Genomic DNA, 13,948 nt, shown 5'->3' on the forward strand with positions numbered 1-13,948 from the left:
TCTGGTGCAGCGCAGTCACAGTATTAATTAGGCATACATTCATTCATTTTCTGAACCTGCTTTATCCTCATTAGGGTCACGGGGGTCACTGGAGCCTATCCCAGCTACATAGGGGTGAAGGCAGGGTACACCCTGGACAAGTCACCAGTTCATCGCAGGGCTGACATATAGAGACAAACAATCACTCTCACATTCACACCTATGGACAATTTAGATCAACCCATTAACCTATCAGTGCATGTGTTTGGATGGTGGAGTACCCGGAGAGAACCCACGCAGACACGGGGAAAACATGCAAACTCCACACAGAAAGGTCCCACCCCCTGTCAACTGGTGTTGGAATCGAACCCAGGACCTTCTTGCTGTGAGGCACGAGTGCTATCCACCACACCACCGTGTCGCCCTAGTCAAGCATACAGTGTTTCAAAAATAATTAAGTAAAATTTGAGATTCTTTTTTTCCAACAGCCTCTAAGTCCAGTAAACTGTAAACCTGAAATTTGTTACAATTTGTAGGGCTACTGCAGGACCATGAGACACATCTAAAAAAATCAGTTATGGCCCCTCTGTGATTTTTATATGATTTTTTTATTTTAAAGTTTATTTTAAAGTTTTATATTAATAGCTTTCAGGTCATGTGACCTGTGGACTCCAAAATGCTCATAATTTGTAGCCCTGGTCAGGGCACACAAGACACACCTCTTACATTTCAATTATATCACTCCATTAATTTCAACTTTTAATAAAGCTCCAACTTTTCCATATGACAAAAAATCTGAACAAATCTAATTACTCTGTATTACCATCATTATAGCTTAAGTTTTATTTCACTTTTGCTTGCAAAGTTACAGAAAGCTTTACAGGAAACAATTAAGAAATGCAAACAATTTAAACAAACACAAGTCATTAAGTATTGGCAAATAAAATACAATGACGGAAATAAAAAAACTCAGTCAGTCTCCACATGGCCCACACGCCCTCTGACCTTTGACCTTTGGAGAGAACAGGGTGGTTGTTACTCAACTGAACGAACAACAATAAAGTGTTGTCGTCTGGTTGTCAGTCAACTCCAACACACGCATCTGTCCCCTGGGGCTCTCTGACCGACGGAGGTGAAATCAACGTGTAAAATATGTTATTCTTCCAGCATCAAAACATTGATAAATGATTTAGAAATTATTAGAAGGAATGTGTTGACTGTTCTGTATGTGACTGTAATGATTTCAAACATTCAGTGTATTCTGTCACAGGATGCAAAGTTCGAAAAGTTCAACTATAAATTACACTGCTCAAAAAAATAAAGGGAACACTAAAATAACACATCCTAGATCTGAATGAATGAAATATTCTTATTAAATACTTTGTTCTTTACATAGTTGAATGTGCTGACAACAAAATCACACAAAAATTATCAATGGAAATCAAATTCATTAACCCATGGAGGTCTGGATTTGGAGTCACACTCAAAATTAAAGTGCAAAAACACACTACAGGCTGATCCAACTTTGATGTAATGTCCTTAAAACAAGTCAAAATTAGGCTCAGTAGTGTGTGTGGCCTCCACGTGCCTGTATGACCTAACTACAACACCTGGGCATGCTCCTGATGAGGTGGCAGATGGTCTCCTGAGGGATCTCCTCCCAGACCTGGACAAAAGCATCCGCCAACTCCTGGACAGTCTGTGGTGCAATGTGTCGTTGGTGGATGGAGCGAGACATGATGTCCCAGATGTGTTCAATTGGATTCAGGTCTGGGGAACGGGCGGGCCAGTCCATAGCATCAATGCCTTTGTCTTGCAGGAACTGCTGACACACTCCAGCCACATGAGGTCTAGCTATAGGCCCTTTCCCACTGCAGGAACTTTTGCAGGAACTTTCTGTATTACCCTGAACTTTCAAAGTTCCTGGTGCGTTTCCACCGAAAATTACCCTGGTAACTGACCCTCTCCCGGCCCCGAATTTACCCCGAAGAAGTTCCTGGTACAGAGGTAGTACTTTTCAGATTACCTGGAACTTTAAGGGGCGGAGCTGTGTGCTGGAGAAGGCTGAGTGGTGGATTAGACTGGCAGCATTTCCGCATTCTGTTCACCGCCAATATTTAACTCATTTAATTTCCAAAAGCTTTGTATTTTGATAATTCAGAAAATGGATCAAAAGAGAAGCTACAACAAGTGGACGGACGATGAGGAAATGCAGATGGACTTTGAATCGCCGACATGAAACGAGCGAGTAAAAGCTGTTGAAGCCAAATATAAGACACAAGCCTAAAGAAATACGAGAAAAGAAGAAGAAACTTATGTAGGATTAAAAGAAACTAAAGGACCACAACGGTCGCAGTGGATCTGATTGTCGAACAAACCAATGGTCTGTATTTGATACAAATATTCCCTGTTTAGTTGGTTCATGTTGTAACAGTAGTCAGCGGCACCAGCTGTTTAGTCCAAAGTGAAGTCCGGTTAACCTAATACTAACTGGTCAACAGTCTGACACTAAACCTAAATCTGAGAACTGGATGTATTTGTGTTGTCGCTGTGAGCTGAACACTGATTTATTTTTTATGTTTTGTGATTTCCACCTGAAATGGACCGGACGGACTCGCCTCTTTTTCTGAACCTGTGGCTCGTTTGTGTCCTGGTCCATCATCTACTGCTGTTTACAACAGCCCAGGTCAGACAGGTCAGACATGTCACATCACACTGGTAGGAATCTGTCATCATGTGTTCTGTGATTCATTTTAACATTTTATTACTTTTCCTGTAGGAAAGCGAAAAAGGGACCAGGACCATGGAGTTCCAGACCGGCTGTCCTGGATTAGCTGGACCACACACTGGTCCAAAAGCCTGAACCTTTCAGACATGTTTATTTCCCTTTTAATCTCAAGGCAACTTTGTTTTGTTTCAATTTTCAATATAAAAAAATATCTAACCTAATATTGTCTGTTCATTTACAAGGCATCAAAATATGAGTATAAGTACTTTTATCAGTAATATGCAGTCAAATTAATTGCAGGCATTTGAGTAAATCTGTCTGACTTTAGGGTTGAACCTGGACTATATCTGTAAAACAATAGAAATGAAACAGAACCATCCATCACACGTAAAGTCAGATGTGATTTAGTTTAAGGAATGAGAAGTTGAAAATACATGTTCTACCATTTTTAAATACAAATTAAGGATATGTAATGATGGTTAACTTCATTTAAAATGTATTCCAGATGGATTAAGTGATTCAACAACCAGTAAAATGTTAAACCCAAACTGTCCGCTTCAGTACTGTGTCATGTTATTGAACTAGAGGTTAGTTTGTGAATGTACATGAACTGGACTACAGTTTCTGTTACTGCTCCCTCATACATCACCAACCTGATTTGAATAAATTACCCTGAACTTTCGGGTGCGGTGGAAACGCAGTTACCAAGAACTTTTTTTTACCCCAAAAAGTTCCTGGTAAATAAGTTCCTGGTAATAAAGTTCCTGGGCCTTTTGGTGGGAAAGGGCCTATTGTCTTGCATTAGGAGGAACCCAGGGCCAACCGCACCAGCATATAGTCTCACAATGGGTCTGAGGATCTCATCTCGGTACCTAATGGCAGTCAGGCTACCTCTGGCGAGCACATGGAGAGCTGTGCGGCCCCCCAAAGAAATGCCACCCCACACCATTACTGACCCACTGCCAAACCGGTCATGCTGGAGGATGTTGCAGGCAGCAGAACGTTCTCCACGGCGTCTCCAGACTCTGTCATGTCTGTCACATGTGCTCAGTGTGAACCTGCTTTCATCTGTGAAGAGCACAGGGCGCCAGTGGCGAATTTGCCAATCTTGGTGTTCTCTGGCAAATGCCAAACGTCCCGCACGGTGTTGGGCTGTAAGCACAACCCCCACCTGTGGACGTCGGGCCCTCATACCACCCTCATGGAGTCTGTTTCTGACGGTTTGAGCAGACACATGCACATTTGTGGCCTGCTGGAGGTCATTTTGCAGGGCTCTGGCAGTGCTCCTCCTGTTCCTCCTTGCACAAAGGTGGAGGTAGCGGTCCTGCTGCTGGGTTGTTGCCCTCCTACGGCCTCTTCCACGTCTCCTGATGCACTGGCCTGTCTCCTGGTAGCGCCTCCATGCTCTGGACACTACGCTGACAGACACAGCAAACCTTCTTGCCACAGCTCGCATTGATGTGCCATCCTGGATGAGCTGCACTACCTGAGCCACTTGTGTGGGTTGTAGACTCCGTCTCATGCTACCACTAGAGTGAAAGCACCGCCAGCATTCAAAAGTGACCAAAACATCAGCCAGAAAGTATAGGAACTGAGAAGTGGTCTGTGGTCACCATCTGCAGAACCACTCCTTTATTGGGGGTGTCTTGCTAACTGCCTATAATTTCCACCTGTTGTCTATTCCATTTGCACAACAGCATGTGAAATTGATTGTCAATCAGTGTTGCTTCTTAAGTGGACAGTTTGATTTCACAGAAGTGTGATTGACTTGGAGTTACATTGTGTTGTTTAAGTGTTCCCTTTATTTTTTGAGCAGTGTATTTACACTCTGTTTATATTTAGATTAAAGTCAAGGTATCTGTGTTTTCTTAGATCTCCGTTACAGGTGTGACATGGAGGTAACAGCAGAGTTTTTCCTGTCGTATAAATTCTCCCACAGAAAGGCCAGTGTCTTCCTCCAGGCGTCTTCCTGGGCACAAGAATGAGCCATCGTCTCCCCACCCCACAGAACCACAACTGTACAAAAACAGGACACATTTATTCTAGTGTTATGTTAGTGTTATGGTTGTGTTATATAACTGAACAAAATGTAAGGCTGTATATCATTTGATTTGTATTTGATGATTTGTAAGTTTATTTGCATTTTATTGCTCTTACTTTAGTTTGTTATTTCACTTATATCGTATTTCTTATTCATTTTTTTTCCTTGTGTATTGTTTATTTCAGTGGTGTTTTTGTTATGTATTTGAGTTACATAATTGAAGCATGCAAACATCTTCTTCTGGTGAACTTACACATCTTATTTACATGGACTGCTTTGAGCATGCCGGCTCGAGTATGTGGCGAATACGGAGGTTCGATCAGGTGACCGGTGTTTGGGTATGACAGGAGAGTTAGTAGATGACTGTTCCCTGCCTGCTCCATCATCTCCTTTATCTGACAAACAAAGGGTTAAAGAAGTGTATAAGAATATATTTTAAGATTCAATGACATAATTAACACATGTCAATAGTGTATGCCTTTTGTTAACAGCAGTACATATCTGCTTTTACTGAAAATATAAATGACTAGATGATTGAAAAATGTAAAATGTAATGCTTTTCTCCTGAACACCATCTTTACACTTCGCTCTACTTAAAGGAGTGATATTTTGCTTTTTTAAATGGAAGTATGCATTTCAGAATATTTCCCTGTGGTCTACATAAACTGTAAACGCTATGCTTGGGTCTGAATTCTTCATTAATTCAACTCCACAGGTCCATCTTCAACCCTATTTCTGAGTAATGACACCTGAAAGGTCGTTTTGATCGCTGGCCCTTTAAATGCACATGAGCCATGACACGCCCCGCCCCCTCCAGGTTGTTGGCTGTGCTGCTCTGTCCTGTTCAACCAACAACTGAACATTTTAGGTAATCAGCTTAAAGTTTGGACATATTTTCAGTATGGACTACAACCGCTGCTGCTGACGAACAACTATGGCATACTCTGAGAAATGTTCATCGGAAGTCTTGACCTTATATGTGCAAATGTCGTGATGTAACTAGTTGTAGATGTAACAAATTAAGCAGGAATTAAAATGAGTTGTAGAAATTCACTCGATTTTTGCCAAGATGAATATAATGATAGCTTTGCAGCACCTGGAGGGTTCAAATTCAAACTTTTTAAACTATTTGGGTCCAAATACACAAATAAATGTACCAAAGACTAATAAAAGTGGGTTTAGCAAAATACGACCCCTTTAAAGCTTAGGATAAAAGAAGACAAATCAGTGAAAAATATTAGCATATTTCAGGAGGAAATCTTCTTTATGCTATAAAATTTGCAGTTTGTTTTTAACCATCAACTGCAAACACAAAATCAGTTTTCATGCTCTTTTTTTTCAGCCTTTTCTCTGTTATTCTTTCTTTTTGGCGTCTTTTTGTACTTAAGTTGATTGTAAATCTTTATGCTGTTAATATAATAACCACTCTCCTCAAAACAGAATATTACCCCTACTGTGAACTCACATCTTGTGCAAATTCAGGGGCTGCCCAGTTCTGATCGTCCTCACCTACGATCAACAGTAGAGGACACTGCAGTCGCCCAACCTGCAAAGAAACAAACAGCTTTTCAGCTTTCTACACCTGTTGCAGCTCTGAACATTCATAATGAACAAAACTGTGAGAAAAAATTAACTAATGTTAGTGTATTCTGTCCTCAGATGTTCACTTGAATAAGTTAAACGTAAATCATTCAAAATGTGTGATAAATAATAATTCATTTAGTGTTAAAATATATTACAGCAGTAGTTAAAAGCATAGAAATTGACTGATTACTTAAACTTATATTTTAATATGCCTTTAAGAGTCACGCTATGTATTGTGGGTAAGAGATGCCTTTACAGTTGTGTTGGGAAGTCTGATTCTTTTTACTAAGTCGCTTCTTTCAGTTTGTTCATCTGTTGCAAATCTATTCTGAATCGATTCATGTGATTAACCAATTTTTTAAAAATTTGCGGTTGTTGGTCGAAAACTGGCAGTGCCCAATTGCCAAGTGTACACTTAAAGCGATGTACGATGTTCGTCAGCAATTTTTCATCAAATCTGTGATAGCCTAAGTATCACGAATCCATTAGTCTTTCCATGATTACGCACCTGAATCAACCTGAAGGCTGGGTATCACGGCCAATTTCCCTAATCGATTCCATTTCGATTCATAAGGTTCTAAATCGATTAATCATGATTCGATTTGATCATTCAATCAATTCCATTCAATATTAACTGGTTGATTCAGAATCATTTAGTGATACCTAAGGACAATTTTGAGCTGTAACCTGATTATTTGACTACTGCAGCCATGCAACACATCAATACTGGTATCAATATTGACATTAGAAAGGAAAGAAATATGACATTTCAGCAGTAAATAGCTGAATCTGCTCTTAAATAATGAACAGGACAGAAACATTACCATGTTGGTATGTTGGGGGTGGGGGGGCCCACGGGGGGGGCACTGATCAGCCTTGGCGGAGGTCTGCGCTCTCCGAGTGCTTCTAGTTGATTAATTCTATTGATAAAAGGGATTCCCCTGCCGTTTATGGTGAAGGCATGTTTTGAGGTCTCAAAGGAGAAAAATAAAGGTCTAGACACAGGAATGGTTAGACTCACATCCACTTTCATTCCAGGGTCGGTGGGGATGGGCAGCAGCAAATCACGGTAGATTGCTTGTTTCTCCTCAGTGAAACGCACCTTTTTTGAATTCCTGAAACAGAAGACATAGTTGTACAGTAGGAGATAGTAATTGGTGAAACATTTCCATCAAATCAACTGTGGTGTCCACAGAGATAATGCCAGCATTTTCTAACATTTTTACTTTCGTTATTGATAGCAAATCAACTTACCAGTGAAACATCTTGAAAATCTCTTCAACTGATCCGTTAACTGGTTGGACGTGACTCCCACTGATACACACTGCACAGCTGAGCTGGAGGATTAAACACAAAAACACACTCTTGAATATTTAGATATTAACATAAAGTTACCTACAAGAAAAATCACTGAACATATGTAACAGATTACTAGGTTAATTGGTGAATCTAAATTGCCCATAGCTGTGAATGTGAGCTTGATTGGTTGTTTGTCTGTATATGTCACCCCTGTGATGAACTGGTGACATGTCCAGGGTGAACCCCACCCTCACCCAGAGGTAGCTGGGATAGGCTCCAGCACCCCTGTGACCCTTTTGAGGATAAAGTGGTTCAGAAGATGAATGAATATGTAATAAATCATGTCCATACATTCCAAATAGGGAATGATCTGTGTGAAAATAGTTTGAAAAAATTAACCATTTCCTTTGTTTATGACAAAGTAATGCTGCTGTGGTGTTAAACAACAAACAAACAAATAAGTAACATTTGTAATCCATATTTCTGAAGCATATTCTCCTCACCTTCATGACTTCGGAGTAAACTGCCATCTTCAGGGTCATAGCGGTACCGAAAGAAAGACCCATCATGGCGATCCTGCTGCCGCTGACCTGTGGATGCTCCTGCAGGAATTTGTAGGCTGTCTACAAGAAGAAGACAATCAGTTTTAAAGAGGATAGAGCATTGTTGATGCTTCTAAATGTCTACAAACTGTGACTGAGATGAATAGCTTGTACTCTGATTTGGGATTAGTGGACTAATGATTGATAAGCTTAAAGGTGCCCTGCCACACAAAACCGTTTTTACTTACATTTTTAAAAATATGCTCGATCCATAGGTGTTTGTGTTATGTAGTGAATTTGAAAATCAATCACTACCTCCTTTGCCTGCTATTGCCACTGAAAAGAAATAAGCCGAGAAATCAGGCCAGTTATTAAAGCTGGTCAGTGTGACGTGTTAATGCCTGAGCTCATTAATATTCATGAGCTCACCCGGGTAAGACCACGCCCACAAATATAGTCCAGCTCAGTGACAGTTTTTGTATACAGCATATATATTAATGGGGCCCAGCATTCCCGGGAGCCCATAGAGCAGTGGAGGGGGGGTCCAGTGGATACAGGTTAGAAGTTGCAAAAATTCTGTGTAAGGTTTGCTGTAAAAGAGAGGGATGGAAGGAGTCGGACGTTCAAAGCATGTTAAGTTTCACTTTCAATTTCCAAAAGTTCCTCTACTTCTTGCCCAGGGTAAAAGATGCTGAAAAGCCACGCTCTCATTGGCTAGCTGTTAGCCAATCAGAGTCAAGCGCAAATCGAGCTGAGTCTTCCAGCAGGCTTTCTATACCGCGTTAGAATGGCTTGAAACTTGGTAACCAAGGCATTTTTTCCACAAAAAATGTTAGAGTCTATGGTAGAACTTATTACCACAGAAGTAATTAAATTCGTGTGGCCGGGCACCTTTAAGCTTTCTGATAATGAGCAGTTTGTTCTTAGTTCCCTTTTCTGGCTTTGGCTGCAGCAGCTGTCATGCTTTAAGCTCTTATGATCTTTTTAAAGCTTCAATGGGTCATATTTAGTGACATCTAGTGGTGAAATTGCAGATTGTAACCTATGAATAAGTCCTCACCTCCACAAGGAGGTATTGTGATCACTTTGCTTTGTGTGTTTGCGTGTGTATGTGTTTACATGTTTGTTTGTTTGTTTGTTTGTTTGTTTGTTTGTTAGCAAGATAATTAAAAATGTTATGGACAGATTTTCATTAAATTTTCAGGAAATGTTGATACTGGCACAAGGAAGAAATGATTACATTTTGGTGGTAATCGGGGTGGGGGGTGGGGGGGGGGTCTGTCTTGGCGGAGGTCTGTGCTCTCCAAGTTCTTTTCTTGTCTGGTAATGTCCAACTGAGCCTTCACAGAAGTCCATACATTTTCTACAGTACAGTGTCTGGGTGAATGTGTGCTTTTATGTGCTTCTGTTCATAATGGTACTGTGTAAAAGTTTATCTGAGGTTTATATGACCATCAGATTTCATCAGATTTGGTTACACAATGTGTGATGAAATCATTCTCTCTAGAAACGCAGCAGAATAAACACAATAAATACCATGAATATAGCACCTGCCACCTACTGTCAGTACTTTACTGTATCAAAGTGGCCATGTCGGTGAAGGTGAATGAACCTCAGGTCAACTGTTTATACTTTTACTGACATAACACACACATAACACACACATAAACAAGGAATCTGTTTCTGTTTCTGGAGTGACATGAATATCTTTGAGACTTGCAATAAAATAAACCACAAAATACTTAAAAGCTAACCCTTATTGTTATCTTAATGGAACTCAAACAGTCAAACATGTCTTCCAAGATTAATATTTTACATAATGAGGACCACACGAGCCAAGTCACTCAAACTGAATTACATCCCCATTATGACTTATTGGTTTACACATGCAGTTACATGGAGGTCAGTGTCTGCAGTCAGTGTTTTAACTTATCTAACAAAACCATGTTAATGCCAGAATGTGATTGTGAAATTACATCAAATGTTAACAACTCTAGTGCAGAAATACTGCATAAGTAGCAATTACTTTCAATAGTTTCCAAAGTGATTCATTTATTAATCCCTAATGCTTAGTAGAATAACTCTAATAACCTCAAAGTAGTCATTTTCTACCATCTTCCCGGTTTTCAAGGTGATTTTAGCCGTCAGGTAGTCGAGGGCTAGGGAGGCGAAACCATGAGAGGCCAGCAGTGCTGAACGATACTCCACCAGCTGACCTGCACCCCCCCAAAGGTCCAGGACTCCAGGGAAAGGTCCAGGTCCTGAAAGTCACATAAAAGTTACATAGTGAAGCCTTCAGTCCTGGTGTTCTCCAGCTGTTCTCTTTTATCATACAACCATGGGACGACTTCTACCACTGTTACTTTTTTCAGTCCAGTCTCTCCACCACTTTCCAAAACTAAAATGCTTCAACAGCTACAGGATAAAAGGTCATGGGGATTCACTACATGTCATTTAAATATGAAGTATGAGTTTCATGTGTCTAGTCAGGGTCTCCATACCATAGAGTATGAACTCAGGGCAAACAAAGCCCTGATGGTACAGACAAATCTACCACACATTTGAAGATGTGACAAAAAAAAAGAAAAAACAGTACAAGTTTTATAGCTATTGTTATCACTATTTCTTTCTTTTTAATAATATTTCTTATTTTTGAGTCAGTCTTTTACATGTTGCTTGCCATGGCAGCTCCTTGTAGTAGACACTAATGCTGGATCTGGCAAGCCCTAGTCTGGGGTGAGGCGGAGGGGATACCACACTCTACAGTATTTTGAATGTGACTGTAGTACCAGTGTTGGCCAGAAACCTACATACGACTCCTTTAACCTGAAAAAAAAAGTCATACACTGATTTTTAACTTGAATACATTGTTACATTTTTTTAAAACTCCAGATCAAAACTTGACTTTTCAGTTTCAAATTTAATTTTTTCATGTTCAAAACTTTTGGCCCCAGAATAGCTCCATACTCAATCTAATGCAATGTAATGTAATCTAATCTAATCTAACCTGCTGCACACTTTTGATACCCCTCGGCCAAATATAGTGTAATGTTCTGTTGACAGTTACTGCCATATAATTTAGATGAGATTGTCTTTGTGTAAAACTTATTACATACTGTATTTATATTTGAAAGTACTCAGATGTTAGAACTCCATGGGCTGTACTGATAGAGAAATCCATTGGATACATTTCTACATGTTCCATCGATCACTGGTTTGTGCAAAACTCCCTCTATGTAAAGTTTGGTCCTACCTGGGGGCAGGAAGAGGGTGGCAGTGAGGTCTGACTCAGTGACCGGGATCCTGCGGACCCCCGGTGCCATGTACCAGCGCTCTGCCACCACACTGGCCAGCTGCACCTGATCCACAAATACAGTCTGGTGACCCTGGTACACTGAGATGGTGACCTCCATGGGAGTTTCAACATTCATCTTCCGAAACCTGAGGGAAAGCGAGTGTGGATTTGGTGATAGTAGTGGTTTACTGAAGTAACAACACTAAGAGCTGGGATACTCCACTCAAGAATTCTGCTTTGAAAACATTATTTAACTTATTGAACTGTATTAATGGTACATAATACTAGTATATAATACTAGTGGATAATTTAATCAGCACCCGTGTTCCATATTCTATAAAATCTCCCTATGTTTGTATCATTGCTGTCAATATTTCAGAAAAAAATGCAAATCCAAAACAGTTTTGAGTGTTAATTGATCTTGAGGATCATTTTCTCAGTACAAAAAGGAATAATTCATCCTTCACTTTATCACAAAGATTACAAATATTTCTGAGGATCTTCATTTCTACAGGTCTGTTGTTTTGATGAAGAGTTGTCATCTGACAAGTACCTAAAACTGCCAGACAAATGTTGCAGAGTGAAAAGTGCAACATACATACGTTACATGTTTTCTTGACTTGTGTACTTATGTCAAATATTTCCAACCATTTTTAAATTTGGAAAAGTCTATGCTTATTACATTACCAGTAAAGTTTGTTTCATGTTTTCTCATGTTCTTATGCTTATATCCCCTTTGCTAAAATAATACTGATTTTTGACATTACTTGCAGCTATTTTACTAGAATTCAGACGTCAGATAACCACAAGAGGTGGATTCACAACGTACTAAAAATTACACATAGTGTTGTGTTGAGAGAATGTCTAGGGACAGAGAATTACAGTACCGTACATTACATACTATGTGTTAAAAGCTTTAGAACATAGTTCTAAAAATCAGAATGAAAAATCAGAATGACTTAATTGGTGATTATAAAATTGACATTTTGACTCTCACAGAAACTTGGCTTCAGCAGGACGAGTATGTGTTGTACATATACATGTGTCAAGTACATGTTTTCTTGACTTGTGAACTTATGTCAAATATTTTTGACCATATCTAAATTTGGAAAAGTTATTATTACATTACCAGTAATGAATGAATGATTTACTTATTTTTAAAATGGGACAGTTCGTATTAATGAACATTTACACGTAAATACGACAGTTTATAGGCATACGGTTAATTTCCATTTTGAGTCCCATTGGCTGGTAAAAAGAAAAAAAAAAAATCATCTTACAAATAACACAATACCATAACTGAAGTAAGACTTACAAAAAGAAAAACAAACAACAACACATAGTGCACACAAATAGACGAAAACGGGGACCAAGGCAAACCACCAAGTAAAAACTGATTAAAGTTTGCACATGAATTATAAATGTCCCATTGTCACTATTACACATGATTATATTGCAAATATCCCATGTATGTATGTTTTTTTTGTCAGTTCTGGATATTTCAGTTAAGGGAATATTAACTCAAACTTTGCAGGTTATTTTAATTCTAGATGCCAGTGGACAGAAAACAGAAAAGACGATAAGAAGAGGTCTGGTCGACTATATTAACTTTCTGCAGTGTCAACCCCCTTTACCTTACATACAGAACCTTTGAGTACTGTATTTGAACAAAAGTACTAGATCCCATCCCTCTAGTCCTACCTGAGCCATGATTTGCTGCCTGGAACTGGTCTGAGGCTCCACAGTAACCCCATTGGTTCCACACCAGAATAAGTCCCACCCACACTGTGATCCTGAGAAACTGTAAAACAACAACAGAAAATTTATGGATTTGTGGGAGTGAAACATGTTCCTGTACATTTCAGATCTGCAGTGGGACTTAATTCACACCATTTACTGTTCCAGTGGCATCTGCAGTGTAGTGACCAAATGCCTCCCAGCTGTGTCCGTCTTCACTGTGGTGGAGGGAGTGGATGGTCATCTGGAAACCAGGTGGGGCGTTCTGCACCAGGACAATGAACTTCTCATCCACTAGTGCTCTGGAGGGCTGCACCGACAGCTTCACACAGTGCTTCTTATCCATCCTCAACTGAAAAGAACAAATCTATGATGGTCTGGCATCTCCAAACTTGGACAATTAAACTATAAGTGACAAGTTTTATGGAGGCATAGATCAGACAAATGCACAAAGGTGAACAGTTCTTTTCCTGTTTGGATGAGTTTATTGGACTTGTGTTAGGTCAGAATGTTAAGGCTGCTGCATTTCTAAAGCTGCAGGGGAAAAAAAACAGAGCCTGTACTGAAGTATCACTGTCCTATGAGTGCTGTGCATCTAAAAATACTTTACATGAACTCAGAAAAGCAGGAGGAAAGAGGAGGAGGAGTTTTCTTCACGTTTCACTTTAGTCATCTTAGTGACTAATTCTCCACAAACTGAACAACTGCTCCCAAACACAACACACCCCGCCCCTCGCACATAT

At 39.8% G+C, this 13,948-nt stretch overlaps 1 protein-coding gene across 1 annotated transcript; it reads right to left on the reverse strand.

Moving 5' to 3' along the window:
- Window positions 1-961: 961 nt before the first annotated feature.
- LOC115420358 (peroxisomal succinyl-coenzyme A thioesterase-like) lies at window positions 962-13,555 on the reverse strand. Its single transcript, XM_030135596.1, has 11 exons — window positions 13,359-13,555; window positions 13,170-13,269; window positions 11,427-11,614; window positions 10,286-10,434; window positions 8,135-8,254; window positions 7,587-7,669; window positions 7,354-7,447; window positions 6,214-6,294; window positions 5,002-5,143; window positions 4,528-4,723; window positions 962-1,282 (listed from the first exon to the last, which is right to left on the reverse strand). Exons 1-10 carry the CDS (start codon window positions 13,549-13,551, stop codon window positions 4,587-4,589), a joined length of 1,287 nt encoding a protein of 428 aa, XP_029991456.1. The 5' UTR covers window positions 13,552-13,555; the 3' UTR covers window positions 962-1,282; window positions 4,528-4,586.
- Window positions 13,556-13,948: the final 393 nt, after the last annotated feature.

Source organism: Sphaeramia orbicularis, chromosome 6 (genome assembly GCF_902148855.1).
Source record: "Sphaeramia orbicularis chromosome 6, fSphaOr1.1, whole genome shotgun sequence".
Taxonomy (NCBI): Eukaryota; Metazoa; Chordata; class Actinopteri; order Kurtiformes; family Apogonidae; genus Sphaeramia; species Sphaeramia orbicularis.